Here is a 23,244-nt window from a genome sequence, read left to right as displayed (position 1 = left end):
TATTTTATTATAACAACATAAGTGAAAGAGAAAATTATATTTCTCAATTGCACAAATCCTTGATTAGAACATTTGAAAAACACACTTAAGAGAATCCAGTTATTTAACTATTGCAATTACAACAGGAAACACACTTTTTAAGGTGCACAATCTCCACCTCCAACATTGCCAAAAGACAATGAACACAATTCTGCACAAAATATGACAGTATAAGTTATCAGAACTTAAATAAATATACACTATATACATAAATGTGCCAAAAATATATACAATCAGATATATAAAAAATGTAACAAGTATATACAAGTAAATATTAAGAATAATATACAAATAAAATATAGAATAAATATTCTAAATAGCACAACTCCATCACACAAATGTGAAAACACACTAAAGAGAATCTAATTATTACACTATTGCACTAAGAACAGAAAACACAAATTAAAACCTGACCTTTCTGGCCTTCCTTGATGCAAAATCATCAATGATGTCATCGTATGAAATCTGCTCCCCTATTGAGTGATTGATACTGATGACGGCAAGGCCAGTGAGCCGTTCCTGGGACGTGGTTGACCTCAGGTACGACTTGATCAACTTTAGTTTTGAAAAGCTCCTCTCTTCTTGAGCCACAGTGACTGACAGAGTAAGTGCAATCCTGAGAACAGTCCAAAAGTTGGGGTAGATTCATGCATAAAAGTGATAAGCTCAAGGAGGCTCATGGTCTTTGATGGCAGGTCAGGGAAGTTCTTAATTTCCTGCACAAGCTCTCTACTGTCCAAATCAGAGTGTCCCTTAAAGTGCAGTGTGGTACCTAGTGCCTAGTTTTTTTCCATGTCATCACATTGTTTAGAGCAGTGAATCTCAACCTTTTGACGTACCAGACCCCAGTCCAATTCAGAACCATCCTCAAGGACCCCCAGAACAAAATTGACTCGTATCATTTGTGTCTGTGAGGACCAAATGCAGTCAAGTATAATTCAAGTTAGCTGACTTGTCCAGTATTTGGCCATATCATCAGCTATATTGGATTTTTCATTCATGGGAACATATCATGTCAAAATATACAAAATTTATACAAAAATTCATACTTTATACGGACCCCCTGGCCTTATGTCAAGGACCACTAGGGGTCCATGGACCCCTGGTTGAGAAACACTGGTTTAGAGCATAAGAAACAAATGGTAAAAAAAACATTTTTGAAAAATTATATTTTATTCATATGTTATGCTATGGCCTCTGTAGTGGACACTAGGACTCAGTTGTTTAAAAAATAAAATTACATGAAATTATGTGTAGGCAAAAACAATGGGATTTTTTTCAATCACCAATAACTTTTTGGGTTTCAGGATTTTTTTTAACCAAAATTTGTATAAAGATGATTCTCAACTATGTTATGAAAGATATAATGGAATGAATTGATACACCATTTTACTTTATGCAATATGTGGGTAAAATGGCCATAAATTAATATTCCCATTCAATGCAATGTATCTATACACTGTATCTAATTTGCATATTAATGTGTTCTTGGAGCAACATTTAATGAAAAAAGAAGTGTAATAATTTGCAACATTTTAATAATAATATCTAATATTTCATAGGAATATTGATGTATAATTAATTTTCATATTCACTTGTTGTGTCTCCCAAAATGCCTGATAAACATGATTTAAGTCCTGAATGTGACTGACTTTAGCCCACTAATTCCATTAGAGTATTGCTCTATACAGTGGATCCCCCATTCACCCCCCCTGTCCGTTCCATTTGGGAGAGACCCAGAGGTGAACTGTCCCCCGCGTCGCTCCCCTTTCCCCTTCTCACACAGCTTCTGTGCACGGCACCTTCTCAGCAAGCAGGGGTGCCAATTTGCCAATTCCCCAATTCCCCACACAGTGAAATGATAGATAATAGAAAACCGCTTCACGGCGGCGGTGAAGAGGATTTTTATTTATTTTTAACTGCTCGTGCCGCCCCCCATGTATCATGAAAAAATGCCGCCCCGGGCGGCTGCCCGGTTCGCTCGTGCCAAAAACCGCTACTGGTCTATCCCCTATGCTACGTGTGTGTTCCTGTGGATGATTAAAGACTGTTCTGATTGTAATTCCCCTGCGTGCTCCTCGTTCCTCGCTCCAACACAGTAGCAGCAGTCGTGACAATAGTTGTTCTTATTTATTACTAGTACCTCCCGCAATTATGTAAACCACAGCAAAATTCGTCGCCCTAGCCCATAGGGATCTCCCTTTTGTAAAATTTGCCCGGGAATTCTGCAGGCTCGCAGCTATGACAGCGTTGGATGATGCCACGCTGAATTCTCTTTTCTGGATTGTTCCATTGTTCCATTGTTCCGTTCCATTGTCACGTACACCGGCCGCTCCATTGTCAAGTCTGCTAGCCGCTCCATTGTCAGGCCTGCTGGCCGATTCACTACCAAGCCCTCAGCTGACAGCAGCAGTCTCATTCACCTCTGCTCAAAAAAGGAGAATGCGGAGGAAGAGACTGTGGGCTCCAACCCCTGAGTCCACTCCTGTGTCGGTTCCAGCCCCTGAGTCCGCTCCAGTGTCAACTCCAGCCCCTGAGTCTGCTCCAGTGTCGGCTCCAGCCCCTGAGCTTGCTCCAGTGTGGGCTCCAGTTCCCAAGTCAAGCCCAGAGAAAGACTCTGTTCCTAAGTTAAGCCCAGAGAGGGCTCCTGTTCCTACGCACAGCCCAGAGAGGGCTCTTGCTACCAAGGTAAGCCCAGAGAGGGCTCCAGTCCCCACGTCCGGCCCAGAGAGGTTCGCTGTTCCCACGTCTGGCCCAGGGAGGGCCACAGTTCCCGTGTCAAGCCCAGGGAGGATCGCTGTTCCCACATCGGGCCTCAGAACCCAAAATCTTCCCCAAGGAATTTTTTTGGGGGGCTATAGGGCTCTGGCTGTAGAGGCCGGGCAGAGTGCCGAGGACAAGGCCACGGAGGCCGTTCCGCCATGGCCCCCTGAACTGTCAGCTCTGCCATGGCTTCCCGAGCTGCCTGCTCTGCCATGGCTTCCTAGTCTTCCTGCTCCGCCATGGCTCCCTAATCTGCCTGCTCCGCCATGGCTCCCTAGTCTGTCTGCTCCGCCATGGGCCCCTGAGCTCCCTGCTTCGCCATGGCTCCCTGGACAGCCTGATCCGCCATGGGTCCCGGAACGGGTACCACCCAGGAGGCCTTCTGTCCCATGCAAGCCTTTCCATAGAGGCCTCCAGAGCGCCCGCCCCCCCTCCCCGTTGGAAGTTATGTGGCGCGTGGATGTGCCGTCCGGGAGGGGGAAGTAATGTCTCATCTTTGGACTGCCCCTGTGTTCCTGTCTTGTGTTTTGCTCCCTATGTGCTCCCCATGACCCTGTTTCTCGCTTAGTCCCTCGTTAGTCATGTATTTAAAGAATGTTCTGTGCCTTGGTTCCTTTGTCCGGTGTTAAATGTCTATCCCCATGCTACGTGTGTGTTCCTGTGGATGATTAAAGACTGTTCTGATTGTAATTCCCCTGCGTGCTCCTCGTTCCTCGCTCCAACACAGTAGCAGCAGTCGTGACAATAGTTGTTCTTATTTATTACTAGTACCTAATAAATAGATTCTAGTGCTTATTTAATACTATGTGTGTGTGTGTGTGTGTATATATATACACAATTGGACACAATTGGAATACATAGTAGTCAGAACTGAACAGTTGATATTTGAATGATATATCCACATAGAAGTGAATGGCAAACTATAGTATCTAATAAATAAATGCTAGTATATTTATAAAGATGCTAGTACCTAAAGAATAAGCACTAGTTAGCCAACAAATAAGTACTAGTCCCTAATGGAATAGATTAAAAAATAGGTACTAGAAGAATGAAAATAGATACTTTGTTTTATATATTAAATGTTAAAATGGCTTGCCATACAGTCTTGACTGGTTGCTATTATTAGTTACTTATTACTTATTGCTATGGGGTTTTCAAAACATTTCTCTTTGAGTCAGAGGCCTTTTCTCTTTGCAAAATCATCTTGGTATTACATCAATCTTGGTAATACGCTGTAAAAATGACTTTTCCCCTCTAAGTTGTAAATAAAGATTATTGGAGAATATTTTACAGAAAATATAATTTTAATTTTTCTACTTCAAAGTTTCACATTTAATTAAATGCAGAATTTGCAGAAATTGTTTCCTACCAAGTAAATCCTACCTTTTTGTTTTGCAGCGTAGCACCAAAACCAAGCATTTCAACCCGATAGTCAGGGACTGGAGCAGCGGTTATGACAAAACAATATATAACAATTGTAGGTTATGATACATTTAAAAACTCTTTTAAACAACTCAGCTTTTTAGTTAATGTTTACTTACTATTACATTCACATTTTGGCATTTCCGTTTCACCTACTTTTATATCAGAATCATTGCTGTTGGTTTTGATTTCAAAATATTACTTCTGAAATGCTGAAAGTTATTTCTCATTTATTTTTAGTCACAGTAATTGTTTAAAAAAGACCAAGAGAGGGAGCGAGGTGAAAGACTGAGGAAAAATAGGTTTTGTTGATACCTCTTGTTTCCTCTGTGGTAGTTCCTCTTTAGTCACATGTGTCACTCTATTTCCATTCGATTTTTCTCTCAGTACCACCGAAGTTTCTTCACTCAGACTTGCGACTCAACGAGTATCAGTCTCTTTTGTTCACCCTCCACCTCTGTTTGTACCTTGATGAAGAAATGGACCGGAATTTCTGGTTGCCTTTGTGTTTGTTTTATGGTAAGTTCAATTTTATGTGTAATTAAATATGTGGCATAAGCTATGAAATGACCTAATGCCATAAAGATAGTAATCAGAAACAAAAAGTATTTTCTTCACTTGTATACTTGCTGTAAAATGAACAGATTGTGGATTCTGTGATATTTTGCTTGATGAATTTTAATAGCTTGATAATGTTAAAAAAGCATTATTACAAGAAAATTTCAGTGTGTAGTTATTTTGTCTAATCTGTTGGATATGCGTTGCTGTCAAGTCCACTGTATTATATTTGATACGCAAATAATAATAAAAAATAACATCTGTTGAAGTGTGGCCAAGTATGGTGACCCATACTCTGAATTACATTTAACCCACCCAAGTGCACACACACACACACAGAGCAGTGGGCAGCCATATTGCTGCAGCACCTGGGGATCAGATGGGGCTTGGCACCTTGCTCAAGGGTCTCACCTCAGTCATGGTATTAAAGGTGGAAGAAAGCACTGGTTATTCACTCTCCCTCACCGACAATCAGACCTGAGACTCGAACCCACAACCTCCAGGTTACAAGTCTGACTCTCTAACCATTTGGCCAGGACTTCTGCATGCAAGCTACTACATTCAGTCGTCTTTTGATAGTTTTATATTTTTTTAGCAAGTAAAAGGTATTTTATTATAATTGTAAACATATGAATAACTTTTATTTTGTTAGTAATGTTTCAAGATGAACATTTACTGGACTGAAACAACTTATAGGTTTACTTGCTTATCCATACAATACATCATTTAGATTAATAACATTAAAACTTGAGTATCAAATCTGATCATCAGGCTTTTAAGAATGTTTATTTGTTCATCTCTCAATTCTCATTGCATTGCATTGCATTATATTTTTTAAAACGACAGAGCTTTGATCATGAAAATAAGCATTTAAATATAATCTTACTAAGACAATTTATTCATAGATATACACCCATTTCATAGACTAGGCTTAAGTCTAGTCCCAGAAAGAAACTTGCACTTACATATCTTAAAAATATGTCAGTGCCATTATTTTGTCTCTACATGCACATCAGTATTTTTTTTCTTAGGCATGTTCATAAAAGATACTTAAATGTCCTAATTCAACTATGGCTTAATCTTGGCTTAACCGAAGCCATGTCTTGTGAAACGAGGCCATAGGGTGACTTTTTCGATGTACACAAAAGGCATATTTCTCTCAAATATTGTTCACAAATCTGTCTAAATCTGTGTTAGTGAGCACTTCTCCTTTCCCGAGATAATCCATACACCTCACAGGTGTGGCATATCAAGATGCTGATTAGACAGCATGTCTAATCAGGTACTTAGTTTCAAAATTCATTTAAAGACTTGTCATTTTACTTTCTTTTACATGATAGTATGCCATTCATTAACGGCGTTCAACATTGATCCTGTGACATGGAAGACCTTCACAAACAATGAAAACACTGGCTTTGGCTATAAAGTGATACAGAAAGGTGCAAGGTGAGCTCACTCAACTTTACCACAGATCACTCAAAATAGCTGGACTGCTGAAAATAAATGCACGGCTGACTTTAAGAGCTACAGAATATTTGAATCCAAGACTGATGTGGATATTAAAGCCAGTAATATAAAAAGCCCTAATGACAAATTAATGAATTACTCAAGTAAAATCATTTAAGATGACAAACTCAGATAACGTATATAACAGAAGGCCTTCATTTGAATTTCTAAGCTAAACTTTATACATCTGAGTTGTGCAATTGTGTTTCTGTTTTTCATGTTTAGTCAGAAGGTACTGCAAAGCAATTACATCTCTACTTTACAAGCTACTGTTGTCACTGTAATGTAGGTAAAGCAAGACATTTTCATTTGTCAATTACTAAATTAACATAAGAAAACAGAGCCACTGCGACTGTTCTGGTCCAGTTAAAAAATATTCTTTGAACATTATTACTGTTTAATCAGAAAGCAAACGTTTTGAATTCCGCCTTTTCCAGTAGTTTTAATTTCCCCTTTCTGTGATTTTCAGTAACCGAAAAATATTTTTCAACACTATCCAAAATCATGCTGATGTCCACACTTTTTTGTCTTTCATTTTTTGCATCATACTCAAACCACATACCCAGCCAAGAACGCCACAGATTTATCTCTCTTTTTAAACATGTTCTCATATTCTTTCTGTCTTCTTCCATAGTCTGCTTGTGAGCGATCCTTTAATACAACACAGTCAAACTCAAAGAGGACAAATTTATGACTGTTCTGTCATCAGCGGAAACTGCGTGCCACTGGCCATTACTGGTACTTAGTTTTTTTGTATGATGCTTTCATGTAAAATAGGATATTAGTTTTATTATTTATGATAATAAATATTTACTCTTTTTATTCAACAAAGTCCCAGCTGAAGCTATCAACATGTCCCTTGGACTTTCAATGTCTCTAGATCCGCAGTCTTCAAGAGCAGTGGTAAGTTTCATACAACCCTAATTCCAGAAAAGTTGGGGCATTTTGTAAAATGCAATAACATCAAAAATATGTTATATGTTAATTTGTTTATTTGATTGACAGAAGTACAAAGAAAAGTTTTCCAATGTTTTACTGACCGACTTAACCCTCTGGTATTGTTCGGTCATTTTAGAACGGAAAAAAAAAATGTTTCGAAATTTTAAAAATCACTACTTCATCGGAATGGTACGAAACTCTATGACTTTTATGGCAGTCACTATGTGTCACACTTGTGTTGTTCGCGGTCAAAAATGACCGCCATTGGAAATGAACGGGAAATACGCAAAAATACACAAGATTTTTTTGTGTGTACAATCTACAGATCATTCATGATGCAGAAAAAAAGACAAAAAATAGTCAAATAATATTTCTTTTATATCTGACACGATCACACCGGTGTGTTTAGAATGTTCAGTGGGGCACATCAGCAGCTGCTAAATTAAAATCTGCATTCGCGCTTTGGCTGGGGCTGAGCCAGAGACAGACGCGTTTTTACAGCACTGCACATTATAACCAATCACACACGATTCTTTTGAGCTTATGAATGCAATGACCAATTAGAGGCGTTCAGATGAGTCATCACTGAAATACCGGTGTTTTGTTCACTGCCCGCGCTCGCTGACTGAATTCTGCTCTCTTCAGAAACAACAAGTGCAGACATGCGTACGAATGTAAGCAAGAGATTAATTTCACAGTGTAAACAGCTTCAGTGATTATAACGGGAGTTTTTGAGAGTGCTTGAACTCTGGCTAGACTGAAGTCAGTGAAATTTTTCTTTGATAATGTAAATGTTCTTTGCTCTTTCTGTACAATGAAAGTGTTATAATTAATAACTTACAATGTATTTATTAAATTCACGTTAAATACAAAGGCAGTTGTATTAAAAATATTTTATGGCATGACATCCATATCTGGTAGGTGAATTCAGGTGAAGTGGGCTTTAAGCTTGATTGTATTGTGCTCAATGGGTTTACACTTTTTTAGAGCATAATAATGGTTCTTAATTAAAGGGACACTATTTCTCTAAATGATAAAATAGTTTTGGTAGATGCATTATGACACTGGTGGGTGTGGCCACACTTTAAAGGAGGACTGCCTTATGATGAATGGTAGAAAACTCTTTGACAAGATTTTCATTTCTAAATTATAAGGTTGCCCACTAAATGAAAACAAATATTTTTTTGGGATAGTTCCTGCTTTGTTTGTTACTACAGTAAACAGGGAATAAAATGGAAAGAATAACATTGCTAGTTTTCTTGTAAGGTGTTTAAATATTGCTGGTCTAAAGTGGTCCGACCTTTAACCTTCAGTAATCATACCCAAATTCATTAAATAAATTGATATTCACTGGTTATTTTATAGTTGACATGTATAAATTACTATACATGTATTACAGTACATGCATACATTTTAAAATATGGACACAATTTAACATGTTTAGAGAGCATATATATATATATATATATATATATATATATACACACAAACCTTTTTATGTTTTACGATTTTAAATGTTCTTATTTTTTTAACCTATTTGTTGTTGCTTGTGTTATAGTCACATATTTAATATATTCTAGAGTTTTATCAATATTCTGATTTCTTAATTTCTGATTTTCGGATTTCATAAAACTTAATGTCAACATAACATGTTCTATCAGTTGTTTGGAATTTCACACATGTATTAAGATGAGATTTGATTTATTTTACTCATATTTTTGGTTTTGTTAAATTTGTGGTTAAATATGAGTAGTTATTACGATCCACGTTATGTCATTATTTTTGATTGATGACTTTGACATTTGACCCGCCCCCTTAGGGGTTAACCTTATGACCTTTTTAATGACCGTGATTAACCTGTGACCTCAGCAATGAAGTAGGTTATTTGTGTGTTTGATAATATGTGTTAACTAGATTGAAAAGTTTGTAGACAAACTTTAAGTTGGCTTGAAAAAGCCTAGCTATAAATTTTGAAAAAGTTTTAAAAGCTTGCCGTCTGAACGTTTTCAGTTTGAAGTAGTTTGAAAGTTAAAATAGTTTTAAAGTTTAAAGTTTGAATGTTTTCGAGGCAATACAGTCTATCAGAAAAACAGATATAAAAGGTATAAAACATATTGCTACGGTACCTGTGGTAGTTGCTGTTTCTATGTTTCCATGACTAGCATGTTGTTAAAATGTTTTTAGCATGATTAGCAGGTTACTAGCATGCATGTTTCTAGCATGATTAGCATGTTGCTAGCACAATTATTATGCTACTAGCATGTTGTTAGCATGATTAGCATGTTACTAGCATGTTTATAGCATGAAGTTACTAACATGTTGCTAGCATGATTCTAGCGTGATTAGCATGTTACTAGCATGGTGTTAACATTTTGTTACCATGATTATCAAGTTACTAGCATTTTCTAGAATTATTAACATGTTACTAGCATGTTGTTAACATGATTACCAAGTTACTAGCATTTTGTTAACATGATTAGCAAGTTACTAGCATGTTGTTAGCATGATTTTAGTATGATTAGCATGTTACTAGCATTATTAGCACTAGCATGATGCTAACATTTTTCAAGCATGTTTAACAAGTTGCTTGCATGATTCTAGCATGATTAGCAAGTTACTAGCACGTTGTTATCATGATTAGCAAGTTACTGGCATTTTGTTAACATGATTAGCAAGATAATAGCATGTTGCTAATATGATTCTAGCACGATTAGCATGTTTCTAGCATGATTAGCAAGTTACTAGCATGTTGTTAGCATGATTAGCAAGTTACTAGCATGTTGTTAACATGATTGGCAAGTTTATAACATGTTTTTGCTAACATGATTCTAACATGATTAGCATGTTACTAGCGTGTTGTTAACATGATTAGCATTTTATTAACATGGTGTTAACATTTTGTTACTATGATTAACAAGTTACTAGCATGTTTCTATCATGATTAGCATGTTACTAGCATGTTATTAGCATTATTAGCAAAGTTTACTAGCATGTTAACATGATTAGCAAGTTACTAGCATTTGTTGCTAGCATGATTTTAGTATGATTAGCATGTTATTATCATGATTAGCATGTTTCAAGCATGTTTAACAAGTTGCTTGCATGATTCTAACATGATTAGCAAGTTACTAGCATGTTGTTAGCATGATTGTTGCATGATTCTAGCATTTGTTTAATAAGTTGTTAACATGTTTCTAGCATGATTAGCATGTTACTAGCATGTTGTTAGTATGATTAGCAAGTTACTAGCATGTTGTTAACATGATTAGCAAAGTTAATAACATGTCGCTAGCATGATTATAACATGATAAGCATGTCAATAGCATGTTGTTAACATGATTAGCATGTTACTAGCATTGGTGTTAAAATTTTGTTACCAAGATTAACAAGTTACTAGCATGTTTCTAGCATGATTAGCATGTTACTAGCATGCTGTTATGATTAGCAAATTACTAGCATGTTATCAACATGATTAGCAAGTTACTAGCATGTTGTTAGCATGATTTTAGCATGATTAGCATTTTACTAGTATGATGCTAGCATGTTTCTAGCATGTTTAACAAGTTGCTAGCTTGTTTCTAGCATGATTAGCAAGTTACTAGCATGTTGTTAACATGATTCTAGCATGATTAGCAAGTTACTAGCACGTTGTTAACATGATTAGCAAGTTAATAACTTGTTGTTAACATTATTCTAACATGATTAGCATGTTACTAGCATGATGCTAACATGTTTCTAACAAGTTGCTAACATTTTGTTAGAATGTTTATCAAGTTGCTAGCATGTTTCTAGCATGATTAGCATGACACCTAGCATGGTGTTAGCATATTTTTTAACATGATTAGCACATTTACTAGCATGTTGCTAGCTTATATAACAAGTTGTTTTCATAAAATGAAATGACAAGCACAACTCTACCTTTTTTGTTAAACGTCAGTTTTAATGAACAATAATAGCCATTATAAAATTATAAGTATAAAGTATAAGAAACTTTTGTAATGGGAATTAAAGACAAAAGCAAACAATTCAGTCAAATGTATGCAACAAAGTTAGCGCTGTATTACGATTATTAAATAAATAATTTATGAAACATAACTTCGTGCTCAGCCAAAACAATATGACCTGCAAGAAATAATAGATTGATGAGACCAAAGATTACCTGTTAGATATAGGCAACCTAAAACGAATTTTACCTCATGTTTAACTACCACAGAGACATCAGAACCAGCGGCAAATGTCAGAAGGGCTAGCCGAGGTTAGGCTGCTCTCGTCGGGAAACATGAGAACTGAGCGCCCGCTAATCGCGTGGATCTCACGTCTCCGAAATCGGCGAAGCAAATTTTCAAATAGGCACTATCTTTATAAATAAACCGCAGATTTGAGTTTTAAACAACCACATTCTCGCCTGAAATACTCTTAGAACTGCATTTCATGACACAATAACAGTAATATTTTGAAAATTATGTGGGTTTTCCCCTCCGCCATTAACGCTGGCTGATTGGTGCGAAATGCATTCTGGGATACCTGGCTGCCTCAAGTTCGCACAAGTCACCTCTGGATGCATCCTTGATAAAAGGGGCGGAGCAAGAACACATCCGGGGATTTGAACTGTACTTGGCTAGATGTGAACTTTGAATTGGAACAGTACTTGGGCGACGACTGATGACGTTTCACAAGTCCACAAGAACACAAGTACAGACAAGAACGCATATTGAGAAAATGCGTTTTTAATTAAGATGCAGAATAAGTTTTGATAAATATAAGGGATGGCCCACTTTAACAGACCAGCTGGCCCACTTTACCTGAAAAGAAATTTGTCTGGAGTGCATGATCTCAAAATATTTATGGGTATATACCTTGCAAATAACACATTATATGAACTGTATTCAAATTGAAATATTATAGCTGGAACTTAAATTTAACAGTAAGTAAAGGAAAGAAAAGAAAAGAAAAAAATACATCTAAATATTTTAAATAAAAAGGAAAATATAAATAAAACAAGTCTACATCAGTTATACAGCGCTATTGTGGCTGATGTGTGTCACATGACAAGCGTGACGAGACCCGTATCGTGGGTGGTGAATTGCATTTTTTTCGGTTCGGTTTGAATATCGTCACACCTCTACTTATTGCATTTTAAATAGGGTATAACTTATAATCTGTAGGCTAACCTATTACATTTCCAAAGTAACCTTCCCAACACTGGTTACTAAACATTTATGAATGCCTTTATAAACATTTACATTTACATTGGGTAAAAATTTTGCTTGCAAAACTAATAATTTGCATTCTTAATTCCCAAACGATTAAACATTAATTAAAAGGAAAGATGATATGAAGATGGTAAACATGGCTCTGTCCCAACTTTTTTGGAGTGTGTTGCAGCTATCAAAATTCATTTTCATTTTTACAAAATACAATTAAGCTGGCCAGTGAAATCATTGGAAATATTTTTATGTATTTTTTTCAATTACATAAAGGTTAAAGTGACTGAACAAATCACATATTCTTGATTTTATGGCATTTTGCAAAACGTCCCAACTTGGAATTGGGGTTGTATGTTAAACAATCCCTGTCAATGTGAGAACATAAAATATTAGTGCCATTTTTATACATTACTAAGACAAATTCTTTTATGATAGCCTAAAAAAATGCTAACATTTGTAATCCAAAAACTTGAAAGAAAAATGCTAGATTTGGTGCATGTATTAATGTAAAAAAGTATGGACATCAGCATGGTTTTGGTTAGTATTTGTATTATCTGAATCATTGTTAGATATAAATCTGCAACTTGCAGACAAACATAAAGATGGACAAAATGATGAAATTTTGCACCTCCAATTTTACATTAGTGTCCAGATTAGAGTTTGTCATGTTGAAAATAACATCTTAATTTCTCTCAGGTTTGTGGTCCAACCATACCTAAGAACTGTGACGTAACAACTTACAACGGCATGTGCTTTAAAATCAGTTCAGATAATGTTGTGAGCAGATCTGTGCCAAGGACTCTGAGAGGTATTTGAATGGGGTTGTAACAAATCTGTCTTCATACTGTATATGACACAATTATCGCTGCTGAGCAGCTTCAGATTGATGAAAACATGATGCAATTCTTTGTTTCTCTAACCTCAGAATGCCCAAAATCACAAATTGACATTGCTTTTTTAATGGATGGATCTGGAAGTGTAAATTATGCAGATTTTAATAAGATGAAGGCTTTTGTTATAGAAATGATCAAAAGTTTTTTAGACCATGATACACAGGTAGGATAATCAATGCATTTATTATGTTCTAGATTATGTATAATTTTCCCCCCCAATTTTCATAGCATCAGTAACTAAATCTATCTGTCTTACAGTTTGCCATTGCACAGTTTTCTACAAATTGTAACATTCATTACAAGTTTAAACAAAGTTTCAAAAATGCCAAGTCGTGGGAAGATGCAGTGAATAAGATATCTCAAGATAAGGGATGGACTAACACCGCAAAAGCTATAGAACAACTTGTGTAAGACATGCTTGCTGATATTTCATTAAAATTCTATTTAACCATGAGATAATTCTGACAGAAAATCTGATGAGACTGAGCACAGAAAAAAAATTACATCCTAATTTTAAAACACTTAAAAAAAAGAAAAAGTGAAACTAAGACAACTGTGATATGTGAACTTAAGAAATGTATCATTAAACTATTTATTGATTAAATATTCTGAACTATTTTCTATAAACAGGAAGGAGCTATTTGTAAGTGAAGCAGGTGCAAGACCATCAGCCAGTAAAATTCTGGTTGTTATCACAGATGGTGAATCAACTGATTATTTTTTGGCTGAAGCTGTTCAACAAGCACACGCAAAAAGTATAACACGATATGCTATTGGGGTAAGATCAATATGTAGCCCTTCCTAATGTGTTTGTCTTGCAAAAGATTTTAAGTTTTCAAAGTGATTTTGTTCACTGTGTAAATTAAATGCATGTAAAATGGAAATTCTGTCATCATTTGCTCACCTCCTATGTCATTCCAAACGTGTACAACTAACTTTCTTCTGAAGAATTTTTATTTTTATTTTTTGTCCATACAATAAAAGTCACTGGGGCCCAAGTGTTGTTTTGGACCCAACTGACTTTTTATTTTATGGACAAAAACAGTTGAAACATTCTTCAAAATATCAAATATCTTATTTTGTCTTAGAACAATAAAACATATATGTTTGGAATGACATGAGCTTGAATAAATTATGCCAGAAGTTATAAACATTATATTTGAGGTGCGTTATGCCTACATTTTTCCTAGGTTGGCAATGCTTTTGATATTGACAAAGCCACAAGGGAGCTGGCAATTATAGCATCTTTACCCACCAATAAGCATGTGTTCAAAGTAACTGACTTTGACGCGCTGGAAAGTATCCGTGAACAACTCAAAGAGAACATTATTGCCATTGAAGGTATGTTTGCAGAGGAAATCAAAGAATGAATGACTGGCAGAATGTTTACATTTTACAGTTATCAGCTGTTATGTGAGTACAGGTACCTTGTGCATTGGGTTGATTTATAATAATAATAATAATAATAATAATAATAATCAACAACAAGTTAACTGTGATGTTGCTTCTTTTATTTGCTAGGAACCCAGACCTCTGGTGATTCATCTCGAATGGAGTTTTCACAGGATGGGTTTAGTGCAGCATTAACATCAACTGTAATTATATTAACTTATCTGACACCTGTTATGCGATGCTGGAGTAATATACAGTGCACAACGAAGGAATATAATCCAAAGAGTACTTTAATAAATCCAGGGAGAAAACACAGGGGAAAAATCAACATCAATACAAACATAATACCAGACAAAGAACTAGGGGGAAACTAAGGGCTTAAATACATGGAGTAATCAGTAAAAACAGAAACAGGTGAGGAGAAACAAACGAGGAAACTCAGGCAAACGGGAACACAGAGAAACTAAACCAAAACAGAACAGAATATACATGTTACAGTACTCCCCACCCCGGAGCAGTCCAACTGTGGAGGGAAGGTGGGGGCTCAAGAGGTTGACAAGGTTTAGATGAAGGGTAGGAAAAAAGAAGGAGTGACAGTTCTAGGGGCCAGGGAGGAGAAGATGGTGGGAGGAGCCAGGGAGGAGCAAGGAGCAGGAGGAGCCCGATGTTGGTCCAGAGACCAGTCAGGACGAGGGAGGTGTTGAATTGGCAGACGACACCCTGGGGATGAGCGATGGAGATGGAGCCGCTGAAGGTGGAGACCCAGGTGGAGCCGAGTAGACGAAGAGCCAGGGTGACACCAGAGGTCTGGAGGGCCAAGGTGGAGCTGATGGATCGTGCAACTGAGGTGGAGGTGGGAACCCAGAAAACCACGGCCAGAGTGACTGAGGACAAAGGTGGAGCCGGAGGGAAGTAGGAGCCAGACAGAGCCTGAGGGATGGAGAGACGAGGCGAAGCCGGAGGAATGGAATCCCGTGGCAAAGGAGGGTCGATGACTGACCAAGGCAGAGCCGGATGGATGAGGGAGCCCAGTGGAGCCAGTGGGATCATGGGCCATGGTGGAGACTAGGGAGCAAGGAGCCAAGGCAGAGCCAATGGGTTGGAGGGCCGAGGAGGAGTTCGGGACTAAAAGGCTGGAAAGGGGATTCTCACGCCTAGGCAGAGCTGGAGACTGGAATGCCTGAGGCGGATCCGAACGACAGGATGGAGCGGAATGAGGATGAGCTGAGGGACTGACAGGAAACAGCGAAGGCATGGCTGAGGAACTGGCTGGTTCTAGAAGAGGAGGCGGGAGAGGGAGGCTGGGAGGGAACACAGGAGAACATGAGCTGGGTGGAACCAGCAGAGACTCAGGAGACGTAGGAGATTTAGGAGAGCTGGATGGAACCAGCTGAGACGAAGGTGTTTCGGAGAACATTGGGTATTACCTTCCCAACCAGTCAATTAAATCCTCATCAAAATGCCCATAAGTTCCTTCAAATAGCTTCCAGAGGCCATATCCACTGCATTTACAGCAATGGGGTTGTGGGCGGGGCTTTCCTCTAAGCCTTTGATCTCCACTAATACTCCCTCAACAATCCATGATGTTGCCGGCTCGCACACCTGGTCAGATTCTTCGTAAGGCTCAGGCTCCGGGGCAATGGTCGGCTCAGTCTTTTCCTCTTGCACTGGCTCGTGCATTGCGGCAGGCTCAGGCTCTCTGTCTGTGGCGGGCTCAAGTAAAATCTCTGTTGTGTCGCTCGTGGGTGGTGGCAGACTGGTCTCTGGATTTGGAGAGTGGCTGGTGAAGTCCTCCTGTGCGAGGCCGATGGGGAAAGCCGATTTATTGTTCACCAGCACCCAGTCCACAAAAGCGTCGAAATTCTCCCAGGGACCATTCCCTGGGAGGTGTGCCTTGGTCCAGATAATGAGTCAGGCACGCCAAATTCAAAAAGTCTCTGCTGTGATCCTCCAGGGAATGGTCTTCCTGCTCCAGGAATGTTTTCTTGTAAAACATACTCCAATAATATTTATTTTATTTACAAGTTTGAAAAAAAATATATATTTTTTTTTACAGTGTATTACATAAATTGGGAGCTGTTGAATTGCTGTCTGTACTGTTCTGTTTAATTCAAGCATTTGCGTGTTATTCATGTCTTTTCCCCACTATAACATAGTAATATTAGGTTACATTAATTTTACATTTATTGTTAGTATTTTATTTAAACAACAATTTACGTTTACCTCTTAATGTGATATAATAATTTTTGGGCATTTGTTTGAAAGAGAGTAGGAGAAAGAAAACGTGTTTTCCGTAGATAATAAAATGTATTTTCATGGGGGAAAACATGGAAATAGTTTCTCGTTTTTACCCTCTTGTGTATTACATTTATTTGCTTGGTCAGTATTTTGGGGTTTCATCAATGCGATGTTACGGCTAGATGCTTAGCAACAAACACCCACTCTTGTGCCTCATATTCACATGCATTTGACAGTAACGGAAAGACCATGCGGTGTATAATAAATAGTTGTTTCTGTGCTTGAATGGAAAAAATGTCAAATGGTACAGAAAAAGAATTTGAAATAAGAAGAGACCATTTCATTCTTACTCTATAATATGAAAAGTCCATTCTGGAAAACTTGATAATATAGTCGGTAATGTGAGGATGTCCCAGTGCCGGCATGTAAACACATTCATCCAATCACTGATGCTGACACCGCAAATGAGCAAATAAGGACATTAACCCGGGGGTTAGGAATGTGACATGTCAGTTTATGAATACACAGGATTAATTCTGAAACGTGTGAAGCAAGGTAACCAGGATTCTGTTTGAATGACCAAGGGTTAATATTTAATACAGGCAGCTTATCTAGAAATTCATTTTTAATATTCCTATAATATTATGCACTCAGACAGATATATTAATGACTGCAGTGGGAGCTTTCCAGTGGAAAGGTGGATATCAGCTGTACAAACAGAATGATCAGTTAAATGTCTTTCAAGCTGGAAGTGAGCATGACAGTTATTTAGGTAAGATCTCTTCTTTGTGTAAATAAAAAAAAAATCAGTCAAATACCTCAGAATATTTTAAAGTCTGTTTTATTTACAGGTTATTCCTTGGCAATAGTGACAATGTTCGGAGCAAAGTATGCAGTCATGGGAGCACCAAGATACAAGCATAAGGGACAAGTATCTGTTTCAAGAATTGATAATATTCGAAGCAATTTAAAGGAACTGGATCCCCCTAAGGTTATAAAGCTGATATTTCTGGAAAATATTTGCACATTGCACCAGCAGGTGAAAGTAAGTAAGCTCAAAATAGACTGTATGTTAAACTATATTGCTTCCCTTTTCTCAGCCTCAGATTGGATCATATTTTGGAGCTGAGGTTTGTGTGGTGGATTTAAACAGTGACTCCAGAACAGACCTCCTGTTGGTATCGGCACCAACATACATGGAGCCTGACCGGGAGGGCAAAGTGTTTGTTTACACCATCAGTCGTCGGGTAAGTGATGGGGATTAAATGTTTTACAGAATTTTGAAAATCAGTTCTGATTTAAATTTAGATATTTGATTTGCTTGTTTGTTTACTTCTCTCTCTGGTCTGTCTTCATAGTCTTACTTCATTTTTTCGGGTATGGTGCTGGTGGGAATGGCAGGTCAGAGGGGTCGATTTGGTTCTTCTTTGGCCAGTCCAGCAGATCTGAATAATGATGGTTACATGGATGTGCTGATTGGAGCTCCTTTAGAGGAGGATGGACAGGGCAGCATCTACATCTTCAATGGAGGAGTAGATCAAATAAATTCTGCATATTCACAGGTACAATGGATGGGAAAAGAGTTAATAAAAAAAGAGACAAATTAACAGTTAAACCCGTTTTTTTGGAACTTTGCACAAATAGGATAAAAACACATTCTGTTACTTACTTTTAAAGCATTAGAGACACAAATCTTGTTATTTTTTTGTGTGAGAACTATTAGATATTTTAACTTTTAATATTTTAAAAATGTAATTTTAATTTTTTTTACACTGATTATAGATTTGATTACATTCATCAAGCACAACCATTACTCAACCCTTTTACCCAAGTTGTTGTGACAAAAAAATAAAATAAAATAAAAAATAAACAAATAATTTTCCTTAATGTATTGGAAATAGTTTTATTAATAACCACAGAGCAACATTCCAAGTGTTTATTGTCAAAATAAACCAACAAAAAATCCTGTTGAACCCTGTTTGTGATCAGTGCCTATTTAAACTGTCTTAAAGGGATAGTTCACCCAAAAATTTAAATTTGATATTTATCTGCTTACCCCCAGGGCATCCAAGATGTGGGTGACTTTGTTTCTTCAGTAGAACACAAACTAAGATTTTGAACTCAAACTGTTGCAGACTATCAGTTTTATAATGTAAGTGGATGGAAATCACGGCTTTGAAAGTAAAAAAAAAACCACACAAACAAAACCAAATTAAACCCTGCGGCTTGTGACGATACATTGATGTGTAAAGACACAAAACGATTGGTCTGTGCAAGAAACTGAACAGTATTTCTATCATTTTTTACCTGTGATTTTCACCGCAATGTCCGAACTGTCCTGAGCGCGTTCGCGTCTTCTTCTTCTTCTTGCTTTACGTCGGATCGCAGACTTATAAATGCATTACTGCCACCTATCGCTCAAATGGACCATTGACACGCTATCTACAATTTCAATAAGGAGTGTCAATGAATCAGAGGTTAAAAACTATATAAATACTGTTCAGTTTATTGCACAGACCGATCGTTTTGTGTCTTTACACATCAATGTATTGTCACAAGCTGCAGGGTTTAATTTGGTTTTGTTTGTGTATGTTTTTTTGACTACCAAAAGCCGTGATTCCCATCCACTTACATTATAAGACTGACAGACTGCAACGGTTTGAGTTCAAAATCTTAGTTTGTGTTCTACTGAAGAAACAAAGTCACCTACATCTTGGATGCCCTGGGGGTAAGCAGATAAACATCAAATTTTCATTTTTGGGTGAACTATCCCTTTAACTGTTACTGTTTTTCTGTTTTACCTGAAGTCCCTCCACCCTGAAATCCTCTGTGTCTCATTCTCCCGCTTTCCTTCACTGTATGTGATGACAGAGGATTGCTGGATCATCTGTGCGACCAGGTTTGCGGTTCTTTGGGATTTCGTTGAGTCAGTCCTCTCTAGACCAGACTCAAGACAGCCTTCCTGATATTGCTGTTGGGTCCAAAGGAGCAGTTCTGCTTCTCAGGTGTGTTTTGTTTTATAAAGAATTCTAAATATACAAATATACAGATTCAGTCATGATCATTCATATGTGTTATATGTGTATCATTCAGGTCCAGACCCATCATGCATTTGGAAACTAGAGTAACTTACAACCCATCCAAAATACCAACCGGTGAAACAGACCAGTCACTTAAAAACACCATGAAAGTCTGCTTCACCATGAGTCCACATAAACACAGCATAAGAGGTTTGTCCAAAATTAGAAATATTCTTTGATGTTGTAAAGTGTGTAAAGTTTTTAATGTGCAGATAGTCTTCTCCTGTGGCAGGTTCAACTGCAGGGACAACTATAAGTTTACTGTCTCTGTGGTGTACCAAAATATTTACATGATAATCCCAAATCAGCAGCATTGGCTCAACCAGTGCCGGGAATTTGGGGGCGGGGCAATCGGTTGGACCAACCAATGGCAGTAAGGGGGCGTGCTCAGGAAACCTGTCTGAAAACAGACTTATGTTGATGTAGCTAGTGGCACAGACTTAAGCTTTAAACACAAGTTTTATTCACTCTGAGAGAGAATTCATGTAAGTAGACACATAAAATTATCAGAGACAGCTGTGAAATTTTGGGGTCAATATTTCTTTATTTATTTTGGGAAATAAATTAATAAATTATAAATTTAATTAATTAATTAATTCATTTTAAATTGTATTACTATTTTTACTGTATTTGTGATCAAATACAGTACCAATCGCAAACATGATACTGTATTTTTTATAATATATATATGTTCAAAGTCTTATGTCTGTAAATAAAATGTCCTCTGTGTATTACTTTGGCTGATTTAAAAAAAAAAAGAGACTGTTTTATGTTTATTATCTAGGCTTAACAGCAAATATTAATTACACCATAATGCTGGATGCCAAGCGACAGAAATATCGAGCATATTTCTCACCCAAAAACCGCTTCCACAATAATGATACGACGATAAAGTTTTATGAAGAAACTTGCAAAAGTCATCCTTTCCTTATAGACGTAAGTCTGAAACATTTTCTCATACTTTTAAATATCTAAGTCTGTTATTGTGGCTGAATGAAATAACAATTATAAATGGGAATAGTTAAGTGCTGTACCTTATAGTAAGATGCAACAATGTGCCAACACAAATCTGAAAATTATGATTTTATGGTACATGAATATCTTATATGTATCCCATCAGGCTTTCTCAGAAGATGCTCTGAACTCATTGTCCAATCAGTTAACATTCACATTTGAGGGTCTACCATCTGCCAAATTGCAAAACATAAGGCCAATACTGCTGCCGGGGATAAAGACCACCACAGACCACAATGTAAGAGAAGGCAAAACAATTTCAAAGCATCGTCAGATGTATAATTCAGATGTAATGTGAAAGGTATAGCTCACCAAAAAATGGAACTTCTGTCACTATTTGCTGTGTCACCTGTATGACTTTTTTTTTTTGAACACAAGAGTAGATATTTTGAAAAATGTCTATGCTTGTCGTATAATGAAAGTCAATACAGAGTCATACAGAAAGTCAATTGGAATGAAACAATAGTAATGATAACAGAATTCTTGCATTGCAAATGGTATAATTTTAATTTAATACACTCTTTTTGACAAATGTCTGAACATCTACTATCTAGTGTAATAGGAGATGTAGTTTTATATGATTTAAGAATGTTTTTATTTTCATCATGTGTATCTAAATATCTTAAAATCTTTATTCCACAGCTGGATTTTGAGATAAATTGTGGACATGATGACATTTGTGTTGATGACCTCAGGATGGATTTCAGTTTCTCTGGGTGAGCAAATAATTACATTTAGTTATTCTGTATTCCATTAAAGAACAACAAAAATAAATTAGCAAATAATAGCCTTAATTATGCGTTACTTGCACAAAACCAAATGCAATATTCCAGGGTACTGTTACGGGGCTGACGAGGCGTGAGACGTGCGGATCCATTCGCAAAGCTTTTATTGTGGAGAAGACAGAGACATGGTCATGAAGCAGGCAGGGTCAAACTGAGGCAGACAGGTATATGGCGGGCAAAACACAAGAATAATCCTAGGGCTAGCGTGGGTCGATGAACTGCAGACAGAATCAGAAGGGGCAAGACTAGGGGAGAAGTCCAGGAAACCAGGCGAAGATCAGAAACCGAGAACGCGGCTAAGGCTAAGGCTAAGGCTGGGAAACGACTGAGGGCTCTGTAGTGTAGCTATCACTAGGGGAGTGATAAACGCTGAAACAATACTCAGCAGAGGGAAGGGATCAGAATGAGTGTTAAATAGTGAGGGAGTGATATGAAACAGCTGGGTGCAATCAGTGTGAACAGCTGTGTGCAATCCGTGCTGAGTGCAATCAGTGCAATGCATGATGGGAAATGTAGTCCGGGGTGATGTGCAACAGTGTGTAGTGCGAGAGTCAATGAAATTGGAAGTTCATGGACCGGATTCGTGACAGGTACGAAGCAATGTAACGCTATACACAAACAATACCAGACAATGAACTGAGGGAACTGAAGGTCTTAAATAAAGAGTGAAACAAACTCAATACAAAACAGGTGCGCTCTAATTAGTAACAATGAATAACCACGACAACTGATGATAAGAATGAACATTAGTGATCATTTTACTGACTTTCTTATTCAGCCTCGTTCATCAAAAAGAACAAATCTTTATTCAAGTCATTTCATTCATGTAAGAGCCTTGTTATAAATGTTATACTTTTAACAGCCAAATTCCCCAAACACATCCACCTGCGCAATCTTGATCATATTCCGAATGAAGAAATCATTATAATACAGCCAAATATAATTTACAGGGAACATATATAATTACTTTACCTTCCGAGTCTTTCGTTCATTTTTTCACATGACAGATGCAATGAACGGATCGTTCATGAATGACCCACCGCTAGTGAACATAGGAACAAGGAAACAGGAAACAAGAAACAAACTAAAAGTCAAACAACAGAACGTGACAGCGTTCTCTCACAAAACTTTTGTGTTCTCTTGCAAAAGTATTGCATTCCACCGAGAAATTTAGCATTTTCCTTCCAACCTCATATTATTTCCTTTACAAAGATTTTGCAAACAAGCGCAAACTTTCTCGCAAAAGACAAGAGTTTTGCAAGAGAATGCAAATTCAATCTTCTTCTTCTTATTATTATTTATTATTATTATAATTTTTTTTTACAATCACCATGTCCCTTTAGGAGCTCCATACAACAATATCAAATTATGGAATCAACCTTGTTTCATTCCAATAAAAAAAAAATTT

General features: G+C 37.2%; 1 protein-coding gene and 1 long non-coding RNA gene across 2 annotated transcripts in view; one reads left to right on the top strand and one right to left on the bottom strand.

The window, feature by feature from the left end:
* Positions 1-23,244, top strand: part of LOC107562007 (integrin alpha-M-like) — a 32,618-nt gene that overhangs the window by 5,703 nt on the left and 3,671 nt on the right. Inside the window, exons 2-20 of the mRNA XM_016246566.1 lie at positions 4,612-4,743; positions 6,123-6,228; positions 6,923-7,026; positions 7,121-7,191; positions 13,131-13,242; positions 13,360-13,490; positions 13,586-13,734; positions 13,958-14,105; positions 14,518-14,668; positions 14,849-14,922; positions 17,612-17,729; positions 17,809-17,948; positions 18,058-18,204; positions 18,316-18,519; positions 19,829-19,962; positions 20,051-20,187; positions 20,822-20,973; positions 21,158-21,289; positions 21,694-21,767. Of these exons, the coding sequence (XP_016102052.1) occupies positions 4,704-4,743; positions 6,123-6,228; positions 6,923-7,026; positions 7,121-7,191; positions 13,131-13,242; positions 13,360-13,490; positions 13,586-13,734; positions 13,958-14,105; positions 14,518-14,668; positions 14,849-14,922; positions 17,612-17,729; positions 17,809-17,948; positions 18,058-18,204; positions 18,316-18,519; positions 19,829-19,962; positions 20,051-20,187; positions 20,822-20,973; positions 21,158-21,289; positions 21,694-21,767 (2,324 nt within the window). The 5' untranslated portion in view covers positions 4,612-4,703. The remainder of the gene's footprint in view (positions 1-4,611; positions 4,744-6,122; positions 6,229-6,922; positions 7,027-7,120; positions 7,192-13,130; positions 13,243-13,359; positions 13,491-13,585; positions 13,735-13,957; positions 14,106-14,517; positions 14,669-14,848; positions 14,923-17,611; positions 17,730-17,808; positions 17,949-18,057; positions 18,205-18,315; positions 18,520-19,828; positions 19,963-20,050; positions 20,188-20,821; positions 20,974-21,157; positions 21,290-21,693; positions 21,768-23,244) is intronic.
* On the bottom strand, positions 1,952-23,178 carry LOC107562008 (uncharacterized). Its single transcript, XR_001605943.1, has 3 exons — positions 23,167-23,178; positions 21,377-21,378; positions 1,952-2,043 (listed from the first exon to the last, which is right to left on the bottom strand). It is a non-coding gene; the product is annotated as an uncharacterized lncRNA (long non-coding RNA).

The sequence above is a fragment of the Sinocyclocheilus grahami genome, unplaced genomic scaffold, assembly GCF_001515645.1.
Source record: "Sinocyclocheilus grahami isolate Dianchi unplaced genomic scaffold, SAMN03320097.WGS_v1.1 scaffold802.1, whole genome shotgun sequence".
Taxonomy (NCBI): Eukaryota; Metazoa; Chordata; class Actinopteri; order Cypriniformes; family Cyprinidae; genus Sinocyclocheilus; species Sinocyclocheilus grahami.
The sequence above is the reverse complement of the archived record's forward strand: the minus strand, read 5'-3'. Positions and strand labels throughout refer to the sequence as shown.